The sequence below is a fragment of the Rhinichthys klamathensis genome, unplaced genomic scaffold (assembly GCF_029890125.1).
Source record: "Rhinichthys klamathensis goyatoka isolate OS25496 unplaced genomic scaffold, OSU_Roscu_1.1 h1tg000111l_1, whole genome shotgun sequence".
Taxonomy (NCBI): Eukaryota; Metazoa; Chordata; class Actinopteri; order Cypriniformes; family Leuciscidae; genus Rhinichthys; species Rhinichthys klamathensis.
The window spans coordinates 13,643,122-13,667,340 of NW_026606649.1; the positions used below are offsets into that span (position 1 = coordinate 13,643,122).

Consider the following 24,219-nt stretch of genomic DNA (forward strand, 5'->3'; position numbering starts at 1 on the left):
TACTTTCTGAACCTGGACTTTACACCTCTGCTTATTTTAGATTTTGTCATTACAACATTATTTCAAGCATTTCCCCTCTAATTCTCATTACAAGTTATTAAAAAAAAAAATCATATATATATATATATATATATATACACACACACACATATATACGTATATATATTTAAATGAAGTACTTGTACATCATTGTAGTATATTGTTGGACTGCCTTTAATTTATGATGATTTTAATAAAACAGGATCACTGCATCAGTTTTTTTTAAATAAATAAAAAATGCAGTACTCTCATCAGAATCACCATTGCATAAACTAAAAAATAAAACATCTGGAAACATTTCAATAATGTAAATTTTGGGGGAAATGGTTAATTAATTAAAAATAATGTCACAATAATAATAAAAATCATGAAAACAGGCTTCATTCTCTTTATAGGGTTAGTTCACCCAAAAATGAAACATTCTGTCATTAATTACTCACCCTCATATCGTTCCAAACCCGTAAGACATTCATCTTCAATACTGAGCCGGCGTTCTGGCGTAGAACCTGGAAGCGCTGCACTGTATTCAAGACTGACGCAGACGAGAAGAAATTGTTGAATAAAGTAGTTTTTGTTTGCTTCATAACATTCAGTCACGTGGACTATTTTAACAATGTCTTTATTACCTTTCTGGGCCTTAAAAGTTGCAATGACATTGCTACCTATGGCTGGTTCAGAAAGCTCTCCGATTTTATCAAAAATATCTTAATTTGTGTTACGAAGATGAACGAAGGTCTTAGGGGTTTGGAACGACATAAGGGTGAGTAATTAATGACAGAAATAAAAAAAAATTAACCCTTTAAACAAAATATATATTTTTTATATTTGAATGAAATATGACCTAGACATGTTTTTGTGAGATTCACCCGAAAATAAATGCAACATTTCACTATAGAACAATAAAATGCACTGAAATATCTTTCAAAAACATGAATTTTAGAGTAGTGAATTTCTGTGTTGTTTTCATTGGGATTCTAATGACTGATAAAAGAGCAAACCACACTGTAGCACGTAATGTGGCTTGCACGCTTACTGTAGTGAGTCCAGTATCTGTGTTGTGAGTGTTTTCTGTGTGTATTGTTCCCTCTCAGTTAGCTGGTCCAGGGTCTGCCAGTGGCATAGTGTGCAGCACCTCATCCAGCAGCTGCAGTGCCCGGTGCAAATGCACCTCCACCCAGCAGGGGGTGTGCTTGATGCTCTGCCGGGGGTAATCAGGCCCCCAGCCCTTCACGAAGCTCAGGCGCAGGATGCACAACCTCCTGAGGTCATCCACACCAATCCCTGCTGCCGCTGAGAGGCCTGGAAATAAACATTCGTAAATTCACCAACCACTCAAAGTTTTTGTAGAATCAGTGCAAATTCAAAAACTATCGAATAATACCCCCATTAAAAGCGGTTTTCTATACTATGTTGACTTATTTCCTGTTGAAACAGTAAGTTAGATGCATTTATAACAGAGATGGTCTTATTATTGGGAGATACGATGGTCCGCTGCTCTACCGTTGGAGAAAGCAGGTAAACCAAGAACTGATAAGAATGTAAATGTGTACTTGGATAAAAGCATCTGCCAAATGCATAAATGTATAAATGTAAATGTAAAGCGTAATGGCCAACTTGGATCACTTGTGACTTGATAACCAATCACATTACAGCTTTGACCTCATTGAATTTCTTCTCTCATAAAACAGCAATTTTTTCGTTGTAAACTCTTAAAACGGATCAATCCAAAACGAATGTTTAATGACCAACATGTTAAAGATTAGCAGACAAGCTAATCTTTAACAATTCAACAAGCTTTACAATTCATTAAGTAAAAAGCTATTTCCTCACAAAAGTAGTATATACTGAAGCCCCTCCTCCATTGACACCATTAAAAAAAACGCAGTAAAGCACATTCCACAAACAATGCAATCCTACTGTATGTTTACTAGCGATATAACACCAAATATAGAACATTTATTCACAAGACCAACACGCTAATAACCCACAAGAAACTGATTAACGTAAACTGTAACTGACTGTCATAACACTTTGAACGGCGGGCACTGACGTCACTGCCATTACACGATAGGCTGAGGTGCCCCACATGATCCAAGTTAGCCGTTAAGCTTTGTCCAATGGTAAGAGATACAGACCCTCTCATCTCAATATCCACCTTATATTTTAGGGAAGAGCGGGAGCGCCCATTTGTAAATTTAATGTGTCTGGCTTCCGGTATCATCCGCTTCCAGTTATTTTTAGATGTACAAAAAAGATTGTTATGGTGCTTGATATTGCAAACTGGTATTTCTTACCCTATTATTTTAATGTAGTTGCTTAATTATAAAGATGCTGTTTTGTAGCGCAAACAGTTTTACCATTTACTGCACTTTGTTATTCTTCTCGTAATTTATAAAATATAGCGGCTAATGAATCGGAAGTATCGCACATTCACAGAAAATAGCTTAGTTCCGACATTGAAAAAATAAGGTGGATAATAAGACAATCTCTGCCGTGGTCAATACAATAGCATTGCTGTATAATGACAGTCATCCAGTTATTTGAGGCCGGTGATTCTTTCATGTCTCTTGTATTACACTCTCTCTTCTCATTTCATTCAAATGCAGCTGGTGCATCTTGCGTATCAGTAATCGACTATATTAACTGTAAAATAATAGGACTTCAGTATTAATAGTAGGCCTCCAATATTAGGCCTACTACGGTATTATAATAGAATAAAGAGGTACGATTTTAAAACGGCTTCTTTCCTCTAGGCTCAAAGCTGCAGCTAGCAACTGTTTTTCTGAGCAGAAGCTTTGCGTTTAATGTGCTAATAAAATATTTCAACTCAAATCAATATTTCGTGTGATTATTTACTCTTGTGGCAAGTGTCTGTGTAATAAGAGGGATAATGTACATCCAGTCAGTCATTACTGCGAAATAAATTGCAGGGTCCTGATCACCCTGTCAGGGTTTATTTTGCGATAACAACCAGCTGGATGTACATTATCCCTTACCTAATGACCTCAAAGCTAACAGACATCTCATTTTGACCTCATGGGTTTGCAGTGAATGAGGCAGACACTCACTGACTGCAGGTGCGATTCCACCAACACTTCCTGGTCCTGGAATATTCCCTGCTACCGCTGCGGCCTGCGCTGCTGCTGCGGCCTGAGCCGTGGCCGCCTGTTGCTGCATCTGCCTGTGGCACTGCCTGAGGTCAAAGACCTGCAGGAACAAAACACAATAACTCTTTCTGCTTTCAGCACAGCATTGAGGAACAGACCTCGCTGCCGTGTCCTAAAACAATGGCTGATGAGAAGTCATCTGGACAGGCTTGAAAAAAATGAAGCTCTGGATCAAGCAAATCTAATGTGACAGGAAGCAAAAATACACACAGAGCTCTCAAGTGTACAAAGGTATTTACTGCCCATCGAGTCTGGCATTAAAGAGTCTATTATTGGGACTTTTCCTTGATCTTTAATTTAATAATAATAATAACATCATGTAATTTTAATAAAATTATATACAATTAAAATATTAAACACTGCAGCACAAAAGAGGCATTTCAAAAATGAAAGCAACATGTCTAAATTTATCCATTTATTTGGCATGTAGTTAAATTTGAAAAGTGATTTATTTATTATTTTGATTTTTTTTTTTTTTTTTTTATTAAAATGTTAAATATAGCTACGTCACAATGAAATAAACACGCTTTAATTGTAAAATAAATTATACTTTTTAAAAGCTAAAAATAAATCTTTAAATTCCAAACCGCCCACAATCTAGTTTTCTACAAAAAGTCAATTCTAATCATAATTTTGCACTATTTCCGCCCGTACATAATTTATAAAACATGATGATGACCCCCCCTTTAAGCTTTTCATTTGTGACGTCTGCAGTATTTGTGGGTTCAAAGCTTTTACCTTTATGTAGGCCCCTGGGTAGATTTTGTGCACCGCATCTCCTGGCGCTCGGCCTGCTTCTCTGTCCAGGTAGTAACTCTGCACAAAGACTGCATGATCGCTCATGCAGCGCATCCATACGTCGCCTTCTCCACGACACTCTAGCTGCACGCCTTTACCTATGTGCAACCTGCAGACAGGATGAGAAGACAACTGCGGAATCAATGACTGTAACATCAAATCAAACATCAAATAGTTACATAACACGATTTGAACACATACCACCGAGTGTCATAACCAAAACCAGATGCGCCTTTGTTGACATGCTTGCATTCTATTTTGTCAGGTTGTTAAAACCTGTTATTTCCTGATTGTTGTCCTTGAATAATCTGTTTGTTTATTATTGTTCATCACAGTGTCATTCTGGCACAGTAAGCAGATTTTGCAAGAGCGTGTTAAGGTAAACATCAAACCTGTGAAATTCATCTATACACAAAACAAAGACTCACACATATATATAGCCATTTGGTCTGGACAGTATACCTTAATATTTTTCAGCCTTTTGGCGATATTAAGAGTTTTAATATATTTACAATATTTACAGCAAAAAAAAACAACAACATACCTTTCCCACAGAATAACCAAAATTTCAACCTTGGCCATTGCTGCCAAGTAGATTAACCACCATAGACAATATTACATGCACATCATTTTCTAATTAAGGTTCATATCATGGTTAAACTTTTATTTAAAAAAAGATTTAAGCTTTTTAAGTTTTAATATTTTTTATATGTGCTTTTGTGATTTTTATTAGTTTTTAGTCATTTTAGTACTTATTTCAAAAACTTATTTATTTCAGTTAGTTGCCAAAGCAACAGTTCCTTTTTGAAAAGTAACCTTTTCATCTAATATTTATATTTCATTTTAATTCAGCTTTATTTCAATTAACTAAAATTAATTTTAATAGTTTTAGGAAACAATAACACCACTGTTAGTAATTTAATTCAAGCCGTTTTGTCATTAAGTAAAAATAAAATTATTAAAAAATATATTAATTTAAATAAAGCTGAAATCAAATTAAATATAAATATTACATGAACAAAATTTAACTTAAATGAAAATATTGAAAATGTTTAGAAATATTGCCTTGACAACTAAATTAAATAAATAAGATTAAGTATTAAAAAACACAAAAGCAAAAAAAAATGTATTAATCGTTGCTGTGCCCAAAATCGAATACTTTGCTACTACATAGTATGTGAAAACAGTACGCCAACAGAGTATAAAGTATCAGAATGAATAGTATTCGAAAACAGTAAGCAAAAGCTCCCCGGATGACCTATTACTTCTGGCGAGATTCTGAAGTGTGCATTTAATGGACACTTTACTATCCCGTGAGGTCAAGGGAGAGGATTAATGAAAGGCAGTGAACTGATGCAACTGACGCTGGTAGGTCACATGACAGTAACATAGCGGATGTAGTACGTCCGGATTTCATTCATACTAGTACCCACATTCATACTATATATATAACATAGTTTCTTAATGGTCGCGAAGTAAATTAAAATTCAAATGTAGTACCTACTAGAGCCCTGCACGGGACTGTTTTCTTAATCCCGCTCCCGCTGAATTTCTGACCATTACCGCCCACTCCCGCAACGTGTGTGTGTTCCACTCCCGCCCGCACCCTCAAAACATTCTGTTACAGCTTGTAGAAATTGTGAAAAAAATTACACCAACATTAGGGCTATGTTAAACATTCAGAATAACAGAAATTGCATTTAATTACACTGACCACAAGATAAAGTAATGCTAGCACGGTAGCACCACAAATGATAAACACATTCAGCCAGCTTTTTTATTAAAACAAAACATCCCATCTAGTGAGCCTAAAAATATATTTAAAGTCCCCCTGTAGTCAATAATTGTATCCCTTAAAATTCACCTTTGATCACCAAAATGGCATATTTAAAAGTTTTCATTTCTGTGAACATTATTTATTCGCGGCTTAAAATAGCTTGAATGGCTTGTAACTACACCCTTGCTTCATTTAGTATACGCATACGCCGAGTCATGAATATGCAAATGAGCCCCGCCTCCACTAAGATCCCAATCCAGCCCTCTACCTACTCAAACAGCATGCCATTTCGGATGCAGCACGTGTCTCCTTCTCGTCCAAAAATGTCTTTCTTTAATAGCTGACAACTGTCTGTATATACTAACACCAATAATTACCTTCTCTATTTTAATGCCATTAAAACTACATTTTTAGCACTTTCACACTCTAAAGTTGTGATAAAAGAATATGAAACTAATCTACCGGCACTGGTCTTTAGAAAACTTCATAGCTAAATAAAAAGCACGTTCAAATTGTAATATTCACAATGCCGGTTTTATATCTGCAACAAAATAGTACTGCACAAATCATAAATATTCATTATATCACCAAGCTCTGACAACCACACTAAGATATTTTTTCACTGCAACAGTTGTTGGATTGCGGCACACATACCTGGCCCGCTCACTGGCGTCTGTGCGGTGCACATTACTAAGCTGACCCAGGCAGAAGCGGTCACCTCCTGAGGGATCCACATACCCGTCAATCGTCACCACCGGACAGCTGGACAGCACTTTAAACATCTCTCCAACCTGCACGTCCATCTCAAAGTACGAGATGGAACACCAAAACTCAGGACCTGTTGATGCATTGCATATTGAACTGTATTAAGTCTGAGAGCATAAATAGAACAAAACCGTTCAAAAGTTTGGGGTCAGAGAGACGTTTTAATGCTTTTGAAAAAAGTCACTTATGCGAACCAAAGCTGCATTTATTTGATCAAAATATAGTAAAACAGTAAAATATTGTTACAATTTAAAAGAACTATATTTTAAAATGTAGTTTATTCCTGTGATGCAAAGCTGAATTTTCAGCTGAGTGTCACATGATCCTTCAGAACTCATTCTTATATGCAGATTCGCTGCTCAAGAAACATTTCTTATTATTAATGTAGCAAACAGTTGTGCTGCCTAATATTTCTGTGGAAACCGTGATTCATTTCTTTTCAGGATTCTCAGATGACTAGCTTTTATTTGAAACAGAAATCTTTTGTAACATTATAATTGTCTTTACTGTTACGTTTGATCAATTTAATGCATCCTTGCTGAATAGATGTATTCATTTCTTTCAAGCAAAATCTTTTTTGTTTACATAAAGTGGAGATTATATAAAGTAGAAACCTGGATGGTTGGAGACTGGAGGAGGGAAAGATGCTGTACTGTGATGTTGAGACCCTGATAGAGGAAGATATTATAATGGATTCAATTAGTTATATAAAATAATGGTATATCTGCATACATAAACATTACAAGGAACACTTCACTTAAATGTGCAAGGCAAACGTACAGTAGTGTGGGTGGTGGAGAGGAGGTTGGTGGCCACGCCCATTTTGCTGGGGTCCTACAGGAGTGTAGGAGGCTGTGCTGCTGCCTGTCCAGGTTGCTGCAGCAATATAGAGATTCAAAATGTTTGTATATGAAGCAGTAAAAATTCGACAAGTATTTTATCTGTCTACTCTACACCGAAAAAGAAAATACCAAGCAACATTCCAAAACCACAGCCAATTAGAATATATTAAATGAAGGTTAATATACAGCTTTGTGGGATTTGGACCAATGAGATTTCACTGTGGGCAGGACTACAAAAACAGAAATTTTCATTAATTAAAATAAATAATATATATATAAATAAATAAATAAAAATAAAGTAAGAAAAAGCTGTTTTAATATATGATTAATACTATAATAGTGTATAAATCACACTGATCAAAAACTCACATTAAAATAAACAGGATTTATCATTTGACATTGTGACTGGTTATGAGAAGTGTAATTTACTGTGAAAGGAGCTTTGTGTCTGGGAGTGTTTGGAGCCGTTGTAGCCATTCTGGTTTGGTGGAGGCTGGGGTGGGACGGGGGTCTGTGGGGGTCCATGTGTGGGGGTAGAGGGGGGAGGTGTAGGGGTCATGACTTGACCCTGAGGAGATGCAATCTGTAGTAAGCCTTCACCATGACCTCCCTGCATAGGCATCATAGAGCCTGAAGCTGAAAGACATGAGAGTTTGGAAGATGACACAACGACGCTATTACAACTGCACAATTTAACCTCCCAGAGTCCTCTATGGCCAAAGGTCAGCACTTACCGGTGGGGGAGAGTGGCATATTAGAGTAAAGGGTGACCGGTGGGGGTGCGCGGGTGGGTTCTGAAGGCAGCTGTAGAGGAGGCAGTGGCTGGCCGTAGTGGTCCGGAGGGGGGAGTTTCATCACCCCCTGGTGGTCCTGCTGGGGAGGCAGGCATGGGGGAATGTCCATCTGAATGCAGTCGTGGCTGTACTCTTCCTTTATCAGTCTGCCAGTGGGACCTAGACACCAGCCAGAGGACAAATTATGCTCTTTTTACTGAATCGGTTCATTTAACAATTCACTGATTCATTTGGGGCTTAATCAAATCAGTAAATCTTTTTTGAACCTGTGCGGAATAGTAAGAACTTTTTTACTGTTTATTTAAGCGTAATGTTGTCATTCTTATTAAGATCCAAATTATTTTTTTAAATAAATTAAAATATAAATTAAATCATATATGTATACTGTTAAGAAAGGGGTCAGTGAGATTTATTTATGTTTTTGAAAGCCTCGTATGCTCGCCAAACTGCATTTATTTGATCAAAAATACAGTAAAAATATTGTGAAATATTATTATAATTCATTACAAGTTTTAAATTTTTTTTATCATATTTGAAAATATTATTTATTCCTGTGATAGCAAAACTGAATTTTCAACAGATCAATTTTCATTGATCCTCCAGAAATTATTTTAATATGTTGATTTGGTGGAAACCACCATACATTTTTTTTTCAGGATTCTTTGATAAATAGAAAGTTCAAAAGAACAAGCATTTATTTTAAACAGTATATATAATGCTAACATTCAGAGATATTTACATTGTTACAAAAAAAATACTAACATTTAAAAGACGTTTATATTGTTACAAAAAAAAACTACTTCAAACAAAATAGTGACAAATGTGTGTAACTTACCCGTGTTTTGAAGACTGAGACCAACTTGAGAAGAGCAAAAAAAAGAGAAAACAAAAGAGAAAATCATATTGCAAATTGACCAAACAAAGTTTTCCTGCACTGATTAAAAATAAATAAATAAAAGCATAACACTGTAGTTTCGAGACACAGAATGTGCTGCACACAGCTCAGTAATGTCTTTGTTCATGGTGATGAATAAAAGGATTCACCGCAGACTCACCGATGCCTGGTGACACCACTCTCTCATAATGGTAAGGGTTGACACAGACATTATCGTATTTGAGGTCAAATGCATACTGGCAGAATTTCACATGCTTGAGCTCATTCTTGTGAAGGTCGGGCCAGCGCCACAACCGTGCGTAGATTACATGAGGAAAACCTTTACGACCGGCAACCTGCAGAAAGAAAAAAATAAGAAGAGAAGAGTAAAGAAATGTTCATGAGGAGTACAACATAGTGTAATAATACTAAAGGAAAACAGCACAATCTCTAATACTAATACTAACACTAATAAGAATTACTAAATTCTGATCAGTACAGCATTATTTTAGTATTTTTATATACTATTATAGTATTTATTTTATTTCTGTATTTTCAGTTCAGAAAATTTTGTTGTTCTATTTTATTAGTAATTGTTTTGTTTTCTAAATAGCTTTAATTAATTTTTATTTCAGTTGTAGTAATTTAGCAATTTAACTTAAATATATTTATTTCAGTTAACATTTCTAATTTTTGATTATTTTTTAGTTCTAGTTAACAATAACAACTCTGGTTCAGCGCATTTAATTTTAATGTCAGATTTATGTATTTTTAACCTCAAGTATTGAATACACATTAGCATGTTTCAGCGCATATTTGGTTCAGTAGCATATTCAAACTGTGTGAAATACAAGTGATTTTGAAATTGCAGTTGCAATTTACCGGTATATAATGCAGTTTTGGCTAACAACGGATTCCTCATACTTCTTAGCATAAGCATTGTTTTAAATTGTATTTTTGGTCCTTATGTCTATTGAATGGCAAGAGAGACTGAAACCGAGATCAGGTACTGAACATTGGATCACATGACCTACTGTGATGCCACTGCCAGTCATATTTCTGTTAAGGACACAGCAACATTACCAAAACGTTTTTCCATAGCAGCTATTTGACAGGTATGCAGTAATATGACAAAAGAGCATCACGTGATCCTGAACACAGTGAGCGTAAGGTCATGTGTTGAGTTTTGAGTCCGTATCACAGCTGCCTGTGCTTGTTTAGTGTAGTAGAACAGCAGGGAGGACGTGTGTGTGATATGATAATCCGTTGTAGATTAACACTAAAGGCATGACACTACAGTTGTGCGCTAGTAGCATGATACTAGAGCCGAGGAGAGGGATAACTCCAGCTGTCAGTGCCATTTAGGACTGAAGACGGGCTGAAACAAAGACAGAAATGTGGTGGGGCTGGTAACCAAAAGGGCCAGGGTTCAAACCCCAGAGGGAACAAGAGAGCTGCTGAGGTCCAGGTGGACTTCCTTTACACAACAGAATTTCAGAAAAACATATAAGTTATTAATTACTATTTGTGTTTAGAAAACCTACTTATTGAAACACATCTGACAAACATTGGTGAACACGTTCTTATGTTAGTGATTTTACTGCGGTTATAGGATGTTGTTAGGCATGATGCTTTACAGAGTGCCTAAAATCCCCTTAACGTAGGGCTGGGTGATAAAACAACAGTGATAGCTATGTATCGGGTGGAAAATCTAAGTTTAAAGTTAATAAAAGTCATGATTAAATTCATTCTTTGTGGAACAAACACATGGAATGCATTTCATTCCCCATTAATGGTGTGAAATATCTTGATAAATATCAATGTCAAACAATATGAACATGAGAAAGAGACCTTAATGTGGTCAAATCAGTGTAAGACATGACTTATGACTTTTATTGTGTCAACAGCCCCTTGCAAAAAAGAAGTAGACTTTAGCATACTTTTAAAATAAAAATAGTACTTATTAGTTTAAATGAATATACTGAAGTGTGAACTGAATGTAATGTTTTTAAGACACTTAATTGCAAGTTAATTGCAAGAAAATGTATTACAGTTTAAATCTATGTTGAATGCATTTAACTGAACTTCAAAGTGTTTTTGACCCACTTAAGGGGTCCCACGTAGGACTTAAGTACATCTTTATATGCAATTTCATAATTACTTCTGTTGTCTTTGAAACAAGTACTCCCGAATGTACTGACAAGCATTTATGGTAAACTAAAATATATTTTAATGTAATTTCTAATGAAACTAATGTCATGGATTTAAATAATCTTTTAAAAAATGTGTGATTACAAATATAAGTTTCAATTTAGTACATTTAAACTATATTATATTTCCTTTAAATGTAATATCAAACACTAAAATTATAATCAAGGGCTTTGCATGTGGTTGAGCATGTTATGCGTACATAGTACAGCTATTTTACTCTCTTTTTTGGTCTCACTGGGCCTCATTTATAAAACGTGCGGATGCACACATTTGATCTTAGAGTGTGTTTACGCTAAAATCCATGCAAACGTTCATATTTATAAAAACGGTCTTAGACATGAAATAGTGCTTAGCGACACACGTCAGGGTCTAAGCAGACGTACGCACTTTTCCTTGAGGCAAAGAGTCGGAGTACTGCAGGTATTTGCCACTCTCAAGTAAAGGATTTTGACTTTGACTGGTGCTCTTTTATATGTCAATGACATTAATTAGGCGGAGATCTGAAACCATTCAACTGCGCACAATTTCAAGATCATTTGCGATGATTTCACATCTATCAAAGAATCCGTTTTTTTTTTTGTGCGTACGTTCGTTCTCTGAATCGCACGCATGTAGGACAGTTTATTAATGAGGCCCACTGTCTCTGGCAAGGTCAAAAAAGGTAACACATTACGTCTCGCTCAGTAGTTCGGTTTTACTGCATCAGGTTCTCTATTACTGCACATACACAGTTTCTTCACTTGTGTTGCCTAGATATCATCACATCTTGTGTGTAAAGAATAGAGCGTACTATCAACCAGCAGCCCTTCTACACAGAGGAAAAAATAGACGGCCTTAAGTTAACCCGGCCCCTTTCCTGTGTTTTAGACAAAACAACCTTCACAACCTCTCCTCCACCCCTCCCTCTAAATCTGCCCATACGAAAGGGTGGGGAAACTGCGCAGACATCGTCCTTACTCCATATAAACCACCACTTTAACTTTGAGGTTGTTGAGGTTTACAATCAAAAGGCCTTGTGATGAATGTCTCTCTTTGTAGCTGCTGTCAATCATCTAGTATCCATGGACACTGATGCGTACTATCAGGAAGGAAGCTATTAGAATTGTTGAAGCTTCGACCGCATCAGTCTCCCATATGAAAGCCGTATGTTCACATGTGGGTGGTGTGGATTTGATTAGCGTTGGGCCCCAAAGCAACACCCAATCACAAGTTTATTCAATGGACAATGCCTTGATTATTTACATTGTCTAGCTTTATTTATCGCAGGATTCACAAATAGATTAGGGGGAACACAATTGTGTGAACAATGTTGAACGTTTTTCTAGGGAGAGGGAAGAGTTTACACAGTGGTTGACCGATATGGGTTTTTTAAACGGCCGATGCCAAAAAACGATATCTAGAGAGCAGGACCGACGATGAATCTTAGACAGAATCTACAAACTTTCTCGCATTTTCTGTGCCGTCTTTTTTTGGGGGGGGGGGGGGGGGGTCTGTGGTATGGATTTAAACACTTCTAACGATGATAACTTGCATTATCTATCAAAATAAGTTCTATGTGTGGTTCTGTGAAGTTCTGTGTGCTGCTGATGACCAATATAATACCAACATACACTAGCATTCAAAAATTCAGGATTGGTTAGATGCTTTTGAAAGAAAATAATACTTAGATGCATTCAAATTGATCAAAAGTGACAGTAAAGACATTTATAATGTTACATTTATAGATTTCTATTTCAAATAAACATAGTTTTTTTGGACTTTCTATTCATCAAATAATCCTGAAAGAAATGTATCATGGTTTCCACAAATGTTTTCACAATGTTTTTTCCACAATGTTTTCAACATTGATAAAAAAAAAAAAAGAAATGTCTCTTGAGCAGCAAATCAGCATATTAGAATGATTTCTGAAGGATCATGTGACACTGAAGACAGGAGGTATGATGCTGAAAATTCAGCTTTGCCACCAAATTCTATTCAAATAGATTTTTTTTTAATATTTCACAATATTACTGTTTTTACTGTATTTTTCATCAAATAAATGCACTGCAGCCTTGTCAACCCCAAACCTTTGAATGGTAGTGTTATACAATTTTATGCCAAATTAGAATTTTAATATTTACTCAAATTAGAAACAATTTGCCATAGATTGTTAGAAAACTGTTAAGAATCAATGAAACAAAGGAAGCTTGACCGAAATGTTGATCTCCATGATATATTGTATTTCTTGAAAGGTTGAAACCATTTGGGTGTGTATGGGATGTTTATTTATTATTATGTTATATTTACTCACATTTTTTTTTTTTCTAAAACAAAAAGTGTGCATTATTCATTGACAGCACTCGGAACGGACACAAGCGGAAACAAGCAGGGAAGAGGGCAAGGTTATTTGGTTATATACCAAATAATCAGCTTGGGAAATGTATTAGTCTATTGCTAGTTTTTTGCCTTGTGACAAATACACATGCTGACTGAACAGGTCCCATGAAACTCTAAAAACACCTTTGCCACTGTGTCATGTCCAATCAAACACAATGACAGAATAACAACCTAAACAGCTATACGGTCCATGTCTGAAAAACCTATCTAACACCAAGTAAAGCAGACAAGAACAAAATCTGCCAAATGAAGAAATGACTCATCCATTCAGTTCATTCAGCATTAACATTTGGAGGGATCCCTGCAATTCAATTCTAAGAGCATTAAAGCAAATGTTAATGGTTCAACGTCAATTACTGTAACTGTGGTTCACCTGTAGGCGTCCGTCCAGCGTCCTCTGGATGGTCACGCACTTGCTGGGGTGGACTCCGTTGGTGGTGATGGCGGTGATGAGGGAGTCCAGCTCGTCCTTCTTCTCCTTCAGTTTCTTGACCAGGCTCTCGATGGCACGCTTAGCGAAGCCTTCGTTTTCGCCGCCTTGCCTGTGGCACATGAGACTGTGCACGATACTGAGGCAGGCGTCATTACTGTTGGGAGGGTTCACGGACATCCTGCTGCTCTGACAGATGGGGAAACAGAACAGCAGCATCAATACACAATACTCTTACAGACTGCATGTAGTATGCTAACACACAGTCAGAACTGTAGTAATGCTTCGTGGAAATTAGCGGTACAATGCCTTATAATGTATCCATTATAAATCCCTTGTAATATATATATATATATAATACACATATAGTACGTTATACTGCCAACTATTTGCTGAATATAGATTTCAAAACAGTGGGAATTGCACCATGGTAAACCTGTCAAAAAATAGATAAAATTTATTTTAAATGATCATTGCCTTGCATGTAAGTGACATTGTGTTTTCATCTTGGTAATAGATTATTAGGTTATTTTTATACAGAGCAAAGAACATGGCCACAAATTATGAATTTGTTCCCCCTTCTTTTTCATTTGGTTAAACTGTGGCCCCCTTGTACACATTCGTTCCCTCGTTTTAATTAAATAGTAGTCACGTTGTAACAATTTGTTCCCTCATTTGAGTTAAAACGTGGCCCCCTTGTACACATTTGTTCCCTCGTTTTAAATAAATAGCGGTCATGTTGTAATAATTTGTTCCCTCATTTTAGTTAAAACATGGCCTCCTTGTACAAATTCGTTCCCTCGTTTTAATTAAATCGTACTGTACTGTATTTGTTTCCTTGTTTTCATTATGTTAAATTGTGGCCAAGTTTTACTTAGGCCTATTTTTTCCCTCATTTTAGCTCAATCTTGTTTTTTCCCCCCCTGTGTCATGTGTGGGACTCTGTAATTTTGTATTTTAAATTACATTTTGTAAAATGTCTTTACTTTTAGCAGTCTGATCAAAAAAGAGATAATTTGTTATGGAAGGCCAAGTCGAGTGTATTGGACTAAGGGATACAGTATTGAGTATTCCATAATGCAGTGTGCTTTGTCATATTACTGCACATGTTTGACAACATAATAGGTTATCTGCTTCATGTATACATAAAGAAAAAGTGCATACTTTGCACAGTATACATACTGTATATACAGCAGTAACAGTTTGAGTAGTAGTAGATTAGTATGCAAGTCCAAAAATAGCAGGCAATGTTTGAAAGAGCCAAAAAGCAACAGCATTTACAGCGGGGAGCAATCCAACCAACAAATAGCTTACTTATATTCTCTTTGCACAATAAACTGGGATAGGAGAAAGCGTTTTAATATCCAAAAACCCTTTATGCATATGCCATAAGCGACTTAAGATTGATTTAAATTCGTATTTTGTACACAAGAAGCAGAATTTCATGGAGCTGCTAAAAACCCCTGTGATCTTAGCATGAGATGTTGCAAGTGCAAAAGTGTATAAGATTTCTGGAGTGCAGTAATTGAGAGCTGGTGGAGCGCTGACGGATCCTGGCACTTCAGATCTCTGAGCATCATCAACTCTAATCTGGGGGGAGCTTCTCTGAGACCCTTATTATCAGACTCAGTGATGCTCTCCATGTCTGCGCAAGTGGCCCTTGAGGCATGAGCGCCAGAGGAACAACTTTACATTAAGACAGAATGTACAATACTCTTAGATGAAGTAACGGATTTCATACACTGTAATATTTGAGAAAGGGGCTTCTTCTTAGTCTTGACTGACACAGTCATGCATTATTCCTTTCTTCGTATCTGGGTGTATTACTCTGTTATTACATCATATATAGTACAGTGTGCTTGAGTAAAGCCGGCATGGCGGCCTGATTAGAGGACATTCAGACCCAGTCCTTGCTTTATATATCAGCTATAGTATGATGTAACCCCAAGGTTTATGATCCCATCATAAGATACTGACTCTGATCAACAGATGTAACATGCATAAATATCTGTATTATGTGAAATACAATGATAGCACTAAGGCCTAATTCTAAAGGAGATGAACAGAGCCCTAATGCTTAAACTATACAAAACCTTAGCCAAGACATCCCCCCTTACTGTAGAATAACAGTTAGTATTTATAAAAAATGTAATTCAAAGTTAAAGCCAAACTGTTGACTGCTCTGCGGGCAAACAAATGCAGCGGCGCAGATGCCATATTTGGTCACATGACGTCATCGAGCCCGCCGTCTAAACATTTCACGAGCTCCCGTTGGATATGAGCACAGTTGAGATGACATGCAACCCGTTTGTGCATTCCAACTAACTAGTCGGAATTCGGATCAATAAAATCAAGGTGAACTGCTGAAGGAACAGACTCTTGGTCGTGAACTTGCAGTGAGAAGGTGGACATCATATGTCAGTGGCTCGAGACAGTATTCAAATGCTAGACAGCAACGAGATATTTCAAAGCTCAGACAAGGGCAAAGATGAATTATTACGACACGAGAAGGCACACCTTTGACGTAATATATGTTTTAAACGAGGGAAATGTATCGCCAAATCGACAGTCCTGATCAGTTTCCAATAAGGTCTCGAATGGTGCAGCGTGCGTTTAAAAATTAACAAATAAGCACATACGTGTACAAAAAAATACTCACACATCGGTCGTATTGTTAGAGAATTGCAAAAAGCAGCCTTCTGAACAAGGACGGAGAGGTAGAAATCCGCGTCCCCTTCCCCCTCCAACATCTAATTTGAGTCGATACCGGACTATCAGGCTCGCTGTCTCCGTCCGCGCATCCTGCCGCTCTCCTCGCGCTCGCTACAATAACAAAAGCGGGTAGACATTGTGCGCGTGAGCGTCTCGTCCGGCTCCAACCAATAAGATACCGAGTCTCAAAAGGACGGCGGCGCTCATCCAATCACGGCGCGGCTCTCACGGCTGGGCCCCCGGGCCGAGGTCTGTCTGGGTCGCGTCTGGATTGACATATCGGCGCGACTGTTTTTTTAAGGTGGCGCCGCTGAGATTACTCCGCCCCATATCAACTCACCCCGCCCCATTTATCCCTGCTCAGTTTCCATCGATGATTGAAATTTACAACAGCCAGTGATGGCTACTTTTACACTAGCTCCCCAGTGGGGCATGTAATAGGCAGTAGAAAACTTGTATCATATTCTTTAGTCAGTTTTAATAAAGGACTGAAATATATGCAATGGGGCCCAATGGTTTGAGACCATATTGAAAATCCTTGATTTCGTTCATTTAAACCTGAAAAAAAAAACAACGTTGTAGAATTATAAAACAAAGAAATAAAATAAGATTGTGGTTATATTGGGGTTTTTTCGATGCCACGGGCACCCAAATCATCCTGGTCCGAGGGCCCCCCATCCTAAAACTTAAAAGGCAGCTATATATTTTCATATAGGCTATAAAGACTAATTTTATACTGTGAAAATTAATATTATAAATATGTATGAACAAATTTGTAACATTAAGCATGTGAAGACACTTGTACAAAAGGTCAGATGATCCATGATCAGCTATATTTTTCAGGAACAACATACAGCATGCAGTTATCTTTTAGTCTAGTTTGCCTATGCAGTCACCATCAAATATAAACAGACTCCAAATGGCCTTTACTATTTCGTTTTACTTGATTTCCAGCAATCTGTGTTTAATCTCTCATCAACAAAGCAACTTTTAGGAGGCCCCTCGTTTAATTCCAACTTCCTCCTTGAGAGATTCCCTCCCTTGACCTTTCACCTGTCCTGAAATCTTTTCCTAACCCTCTCCCTTTCAGCTAAAACAAGAGGTCGCCTTCATCTGCCCTTTCTGATATCCTCTTACAAAGCATCCACTATTAACATAAGACATGTGCATACCTAAGATTTTACTGCTGATTCAATTATAATGCAATGCAATGCTATGGATTCTGGGGAAGTTCATTTTTTCCATCAAATTGTATTTCTAAACACTTATATTGGCTTGGTCTGTAATTTGAAACCTCAATCTATGTGTAATTATGACACTTCTATATTTATTATTATTAAATTAATAATAAAATCAACATCAATGAATAGTATTTAGTCTACTGAAGGCTGTTAGCAATGCCTATTTTAAGTTGTACAAGTTTTAAATGTTTAAATTGTTTTCTATGTTTTTTTTAAAGGGATAGTTCACCCAAATTGTGACTTTATCTCACAAGTCTGACTTTTTTATCTCTCAATTGCAAGGTTACATCTCACAATTATGACTTATCTCTCAGAATTGTGACATAAACTCGCAATCGCGAGTTATAAAGTCAGAATTGTGAGGTATAAACTAGAAAAAAATAGAACTGTAAGATAAAAAGTCCCAAAAACATTTAGTATTTTTTCTATTATTATGTGATAGAAACAAGCTTGCATATAACCCCCCATCCCCCAAAAAAAAGATATGGTAAGAAAATAATTCACTATACTGTTTCCACATGTGAGCAAAAAATTTTAACTATAATCTGCTTCCACTGATTAGATCAAGACTGGGAAGATGAGATTTCCTTATCTGGTACATTAAACTGGATACTATCTCTGAAATTAATGATAATTAATTTTATAAATTTGCAAATAATTAGGAAATCCAGAGCATTGCAATAAGAGCATTTCTCAGCATCAGTTACATTCATATAGACAAAACGTTTTATTCAAGAAGTCATATGTTGAACAAAGAAATGAGTGCATATATACACTGCTGTCTCCCTGACTACTCTTAAATGAATTGACATTAATTCTGCTGTAGCAGTGCTTTGCATAGCCCAGTGCCCTTTAACAATGTGAGGAAGATTCTGTGAATCTACAGCGTTGGTCCTTGACATTGAGCACAGTGTAATGGTGCATTCTCAAAATGTGAGCAACAGGACATCATGGTTTGCTGGGAGAGCGTGGGGTAAATGCTCCTGATGCCTCAAGCATGGTCTTCCTTCGTGCGGTCTCCTTAGCAACATTATGGTTCAACCTCCGCAAACGTTCCTGAAACAAACATTTGAGAGGATGAAGTAGAAAACACAGGACAATAATGTGCATGACTGATGTTTTATATCCAACATTACCTGTGCATTCTGGAGTATGTTATTGACAAGCACCACTCTTCGCCTGGCATTAAGAAGTTTTTTAACATATGGGTCTAAGTCTAGTGCCACCTTCTGGTGTTCATTGATCCTACACAACTCTGCAGAAGAAATGTGCACACATAGCATTCATGAGATGATATAATATTCATGAATTCTGCAGAACTCGTTCTTACATTATGACAAAAGAGTCAGTCGTAAACTCGTAATCATAACAAACAGTAATACCTTTCTCTAAACTGTAAGTGAAATTGTCACAACTGTTTTATGGGACATCACAACTCTATCGCATGTCTGCAAAATGTAGTAACTCACCCAAAACATTTCATTCATGCTTCAAAGGAAATTGAACAAAGCCACCAAAATGAATCTTTATGTATCATCATGTGAACCATACTGGTCAAAATGTTTGGATGTTTTTTCATCTTTTGTTGACAATGACCACTTACTATACAATATTTCTATACAAGAATGTACGTTTTGTCTAACTGAATGCTATTCTGTATCACATTGAGCTTTTCAACAGATTTCAACAGTACGTAAAAGTTTACTGGGAAAAGTCAATATTGTAAACAGAAAATTCACAATTGCAAGTCCATTTCTACACATTTCCTAGATGTAGCCTTGCCCTACCATATACACTCACCGGCCACTTTATTAGGTACCCCATGCTAGTAACGGGTTGGACCCCCTTTTGCCTTCAGAACTGCCTCAATTCTTCGTGGCATAGATTCAACAAGGTGCTGGAAGCATTCCTCAGGGAGTTTGGTCCATATTGACATGATGGCATCACACAGTTGCCGCAGATTTGTCGGCTGCACATCCATGATGCGAATCTCCCGTTCCACCACATCCCAAAGATGCTCTATTGGGTTGAGATCTGGTGACTGTGGAGGCCATTTTAGTACAGTGAACTCATTGTCATGTTCAAGAAACCAATTTGAAATGATTAGAGCTTTGTGACATGGTGCATTATCCTGCTGGAAGTAGCCATCAGAGGATGGGTACATGGTGGCCATAAAGGGATGGACATGGTCAGAAACAATGCTCAGGTAGGCCGTGGCATTTAAACGATGCCCAATTGGCACTAAGGGGCCTAAAGTGTGCCAGGAAAACATCCCCTACACCATTACACCACCACCACCAGCCTGCACAGTGGTAACAAGGCATGATGGTTCCATGTTCTCATTCTGTTTACGCCAAATTCTGACTCTAACATCTGAATGTCTCAACAGAAATCGAGACTCATCAGACCAGGCAACATTTTTCCAGTCTTCAACTGTTCAATTTTGGTGAGCTCTTGCAAATTGTAGCCTCTTTTTCCTATTTGTAGTGGAGATGAGTGGTACCCGGTGGAGTCTTCTGCTGTTGTAGCCCATCCGCCTCAAGGTTGTGCGTGTTGTGGCTTCACAAATGCTTTGCTGCATACCTCGGTTGTAACGAGTGGTTATTTCAGTCACTGTTGCCCTTCTATCAGCTCGAACCAGTCTGGCCATTCTCCTCTGACCTCTGGCATCAACAAGGCATTTCCGCCCACAGAACTGCCGCTCACTGGATGTTTTTTCTTTTTCGGACCATTCTCTGTAAACCCTAGAGATGGTTGTGCGTGAAAATCCCAGTAGATTAGCAGTTTCTGAAATACTCAGACCAGCCCTTCTGGCACCAACAATCATGCCACGTTCAAAGTCACTCAAATCACCTTTCTTCCCCATACTGATGCTCGGTTTGAACTGCAGGAGATTGTCTTGACCATGTCTACATGCCTAAATGCACTGAGTTGCCGCCATGTGATTGGCTGCTTAGAAATTAAGTGTTAACGAGCAGTTGGACAGGTGTACCTAATAAAGTGGCCGGTGAGTGTATATATATATATATATATATATATATATATATATATATATACTGGAGAGAAAAAAAAAAATGACATCCAGGCAAGCTCTAGCTATGCTTCAAACCTTCATTGGTAAGATTGTGATTACCATTTCATTACTAAGGCATGTCATTTAAGCAGACATCACAATGACGCCATGTTATAAATATTCACAGAATATACATGTATGACTGACCAATTTTTGATAACTGAATGGATCATTTTGCATTTGATGGCTCACACAATAAATGAAGGTTTAGAAGTTGCGCAGATTATGACAATTTCAGAGAATCAACTCCATGTGCATTTAGTTTTTGTGCAAATTGTACTTACTTACTGTGTTGCACAAGTGTCAAAACACATGCAATTTTCTTAAATGGATAAGAAATTCAAATTGGTGTTAACTAACATTTACTAATTGTTCAGAGATCTGAATTTATTTTATTTATTTTTTTAAATAAAACAATCTAATTTGAGAATTAAACCAAAGCGACCGAGAAAAACTGCAAATGCATAATCACGTCATGACTTACCAGATGCCAAATTATCAATGTGTTCCCTAAGTTCCACTTGGCTTTCTCTGTGAAGATAAATTTGCAGTATATAGTAAACGATATAGCTGTCCATATTTATGCACACTTTAAAATAAATTACTAAGAATCATATCTTAAAAGCATAAATCGTGCGAAACTGCTTACAGTAACAAACAATTAACTGTCATTGTTTTACATTTTATATGGTCACAGCATCTCTGACTCTGAGTCACAAGACCTGTCATGTTGACAGTGATTAGCATACTAGCAAACAGAACTGCTTATTGTAAATTATACATTTCTAGGGTTTTAAAGGGTTTGGTTTCCCAAAATATACTACCTGACTGAGTGCACATGTAAGTCAAGCTGCTCTACCGCGGGTCTCAAGAGGTCCAGCATTCCCTCCGCGAGCGCATCTTTCCCTGATGGGGTTTCCACAACTGCTAACGCTGCCATCTTTACTGCGCTTTAATTTGATATAACAGTCACTGCGCCTTTAACACATATTATGACATATATATAAAAACAGCGACCGTCCATGAGCTGTGTGATGATTTGTAAATCAGCGAATCTCCAAGTTTCCGTACATTCTGCGTCACACATGGCTGTGTTCAAATCAGCGGTCACCTTCCTGTCTCTCTCTTGAAACCAACACGGAAGTGACTTAAACTGCAGTCTGCAATTCATGAGTAGGGGGAGGCTGCAGACTTGGGCTGCGTCCGAAACCGCATACTTCCCTACTATATAGTATGGGAAAAAGAGTAGGCGAGCGAAAAGTATGTACGAATCATAAAAGAGTAGGCGAGAAATACCTGGGTGACGTACTAATTATCGCGAGATTCGGACGTACGTATACCTTTAGTGCGTTCGAATATGCCTACTTTCCTACTATATAGTAGGCGAAAACAGTACGTGAAAGGAGTAGTATGTCCGAAACATCAGTATTCATAAAAGAGTAGGCGAGAAGTTCCCGGATGGCTTACTGCTTCTGCACAGATTTTCGAGTGCTCAACCGATGGATACTGTGGATACTCATCTATCCCAGGAGGCCACGCGAGAGCATACGTCATTATCAACAATCGCGGAGATCAGCGACGCGGGGTTTTCAAATGTGAGTAAACACGGTCCCTTGTGTTAAAATTGCATGTGTTGAACTACTGTACAGTAAACTGTTGAATTGTTGAAGGTGTAAAGACATTAGACAGTATAGTATAGTTGTGATTTTGTTGTTAAAACACGTTTTATTATGTATCGCTATCAGGGGAGCTCCAGTAAGGATCGACACTTAAGTTACGTCTCTAAAGTGGATTTACATAAACCACACATCTTAAAGACGCTTATTTTAAATGTCTATTTACATCTGACAGGAAAATCTTCAATAAGTATTGCAGAAGTGCACATCACAACATATAATAGACATCTGAGTGATGTATGTGTGCTATTATGTAGAACAAATCTATAACTAAACACACGTTATCTATTTTATTTGTCCATAGTACTGTTGATAAATTGAGGAACATTTATGTTGGATAAAAAGTTTAAACAACCTCAACATGTAAATGTAGTGTTGAGCTCATAAATCACAGAGGTTATGTGAATCTTGTCAGGATGTTACAGGGACAGAAGAACATGTGTGTGTGTCAAGTGGAGAGTGGCTCATGATGCTGATGAATGCAGCCATTAAAGGCTTTGAGTGAGTATACTACAGAAATGAAGAACAACAACTATTTAAATATTAAGTTGTAGTTTATTTTAATTATTGTAATTTCAAACAATGCTATTACAGCACTTTTCTGATTCTTGATTTATGTGGATTTGCTGCACAGCTTTTGTGGCGGAGTAGGACCTGCAAGGAAAGATGATGGCGGCATTTGTGAAAAGCATTTTTGTCTTCTAAATAATACTGAAATCAAATGACATTGTGCTGTTAAAATGACTGCTTTTGTGTTATGTTTGTGCATTTTTGTAGGATCTGAAATGTCAGCAGACTGGTGTGAGCACTGAGGATGAGGAGCCCAGAGCTGAATCCTGGAAATGGTGCCATGGATGAGTCCCTCCATCACTCCACCTGCCCTTATTTCCTCAGATTGGGAAGCACAACACATCACGCAACAACCTCCGGCACGAAGGAACGGCTCACCTCTGGCGGTCAGCTGATTCATCAGAATAAAGCCGCTGAATGGGAACCGCTGTGTTGAGATGGCAGTATGTGGGGTTCAGCGCCTGTAGCCTACATACATGATTGTAGTTTGAATAAAGCTTTGTTTCATGTGTTGACTTGAATATGCATTTGTTTATTGTGTGATGACTTTCATTCATTCTTTTACTAATTTATTAATATTTCTCATTGTTGTCAGTAAATAAAATATATTTAATTAATTAATTGTTTAATTAATTGTTTGAATGAAAATGTAGATATGTTCACTATATACACATCTAGAGTGTATTCATGCATAGCTATGTCATATGACATACATTATTGTTTGTTTTATTGAATTATATCATTTTCAGTAAAAAGTAATATAATTAAGTATTGGTCAGCATTTATCGTTGGTATTATTGTATGTTTTGGGGTGGGATAGCAATGCAATACATTCTGGGGTAATATTATTTTTTAATATTAATGATACGGGTAT

At 37.2% G+C, this 24,219-nt stretch overlaps 2 protein-coding genes across 3 annotated transcripts; both read right to left on the minus strand.

Moving 5' to 3' along the window:
- Positions 1 to 962: 962 nt before the first annotated feature.
- smad10a (SMAD family member 10a) lies at positions 963 to 17,089 on the minus strand. 2 transcript variants are annotated; one of them, XM_056254568.1, is made up of 12 exons: positions 16,733 to 17,089; positions 14,017 to 14,262; positions 9,238 to 9,412; positions 9,018 to 9,041; positions 8,123 to 8,341; positions 7,818 to 8,024; positions 7,327 to 7,422; positions 7,161 to 7,214; positions 6,436 to 6,619; positions 3,945 to 4,113; positions 3,108 to 3,246; positions 963 to 1,338 (listed from the first exon to the last, which is right to left on the minus strand). In XM_056254568.1, exons 2-12 carry the CDS (start codon positions 14,251 to 14,253, stop codon positions 1,127 to 1,129), a joined length of 1,716 nt encoding a protein of 571 aa, XP_056110543.1. In that variant the 5' UTR covers positions 14,254 to 14,262; positions 16,733 to 17,089; the 3' UTR covers positions 963 to 1,126. The 2 variants fall into 2 exon arrangements, with proteins under 2 accessions (XP_056110543.1, XP_056110545.1); XM_056254570.1 differs by having other exon boundaries at positions 14,017 to 14,257; positions 16,733 to 17,088.
- A 1,758-nt stretch (positions 17,090 to 18,847) lies between these two features.
- snapin (SNAP associated protein) lies at positions 18,848 to 22,060 on the minus strand. Its single transcript, XM_056254245.1, has 4 exons — positions 21,924 to 22,060; positions 21,584 to 21,630; positions 19,163 to 19,281; positions 18,848 to 19,082 (listed from the first exon to the last, which is right to left on the minus strand). The coding sequence occupies exons 1-4, from the start codon at positions 22,037 to 22,039 to the stop codon at positions 18,975 to 18,977; spliced, it is 390 nt and encodes a 129-aa protein (XP_056110220.1). The 5' UTR covers positions 22,040 to 22,060; the 3' UTR covers positions 18,848 to 18,974.
- Positions 22,061 to 24,219: the final 2,159 nt, after the last annotated feature.

Bases quoted from the DNA above. Each gene is read 5' to 3' on its own strand.
- smad10a (XM_056254568.1), bottom strand. From the start codon at position 14,253: ATGTCCGTGAACCCTCCCAACAGTAATGACGCCTGCCTCAGTATCGTG. The intron at 9,042-9,237 runs GTGAGTCTGCGG...GCTCTTCTCAAG, and splicing joins AGTGGTGTCACCAGGCATCG to TTGGTCTCAGTCTTCAAAAC. The intron at 3,247-3,944 runs GTAAAAGCTTTG...TTGTTCCTGCAG, and splicing joins ACCCAGGGGCCTACATAAAG to GTCTTTGACCTCAGGCAGTG.
- snapin (XM_056254245.1), bottom strand. From the start codon at position 22,039: ATGGCAGCGTTAGCAGTTGTGGAAACCCCATCAGGGAAAGATGCGCTC. The intron at 19,282-21,583 runs GTAAGTCATGAC...TTTCTTCTGCAG, and splicing joins CATTGATAATTTGGCATCTG to AGTTGTGTAGGATCAATGAA. The intron at 19,083-19,162 runs GTAATGTTGGAT...TGTTTGTTTCAG, and splicing joins ACATACTCCAGAATGCACAG to GAACGTTTGCGGAGGTTGAA.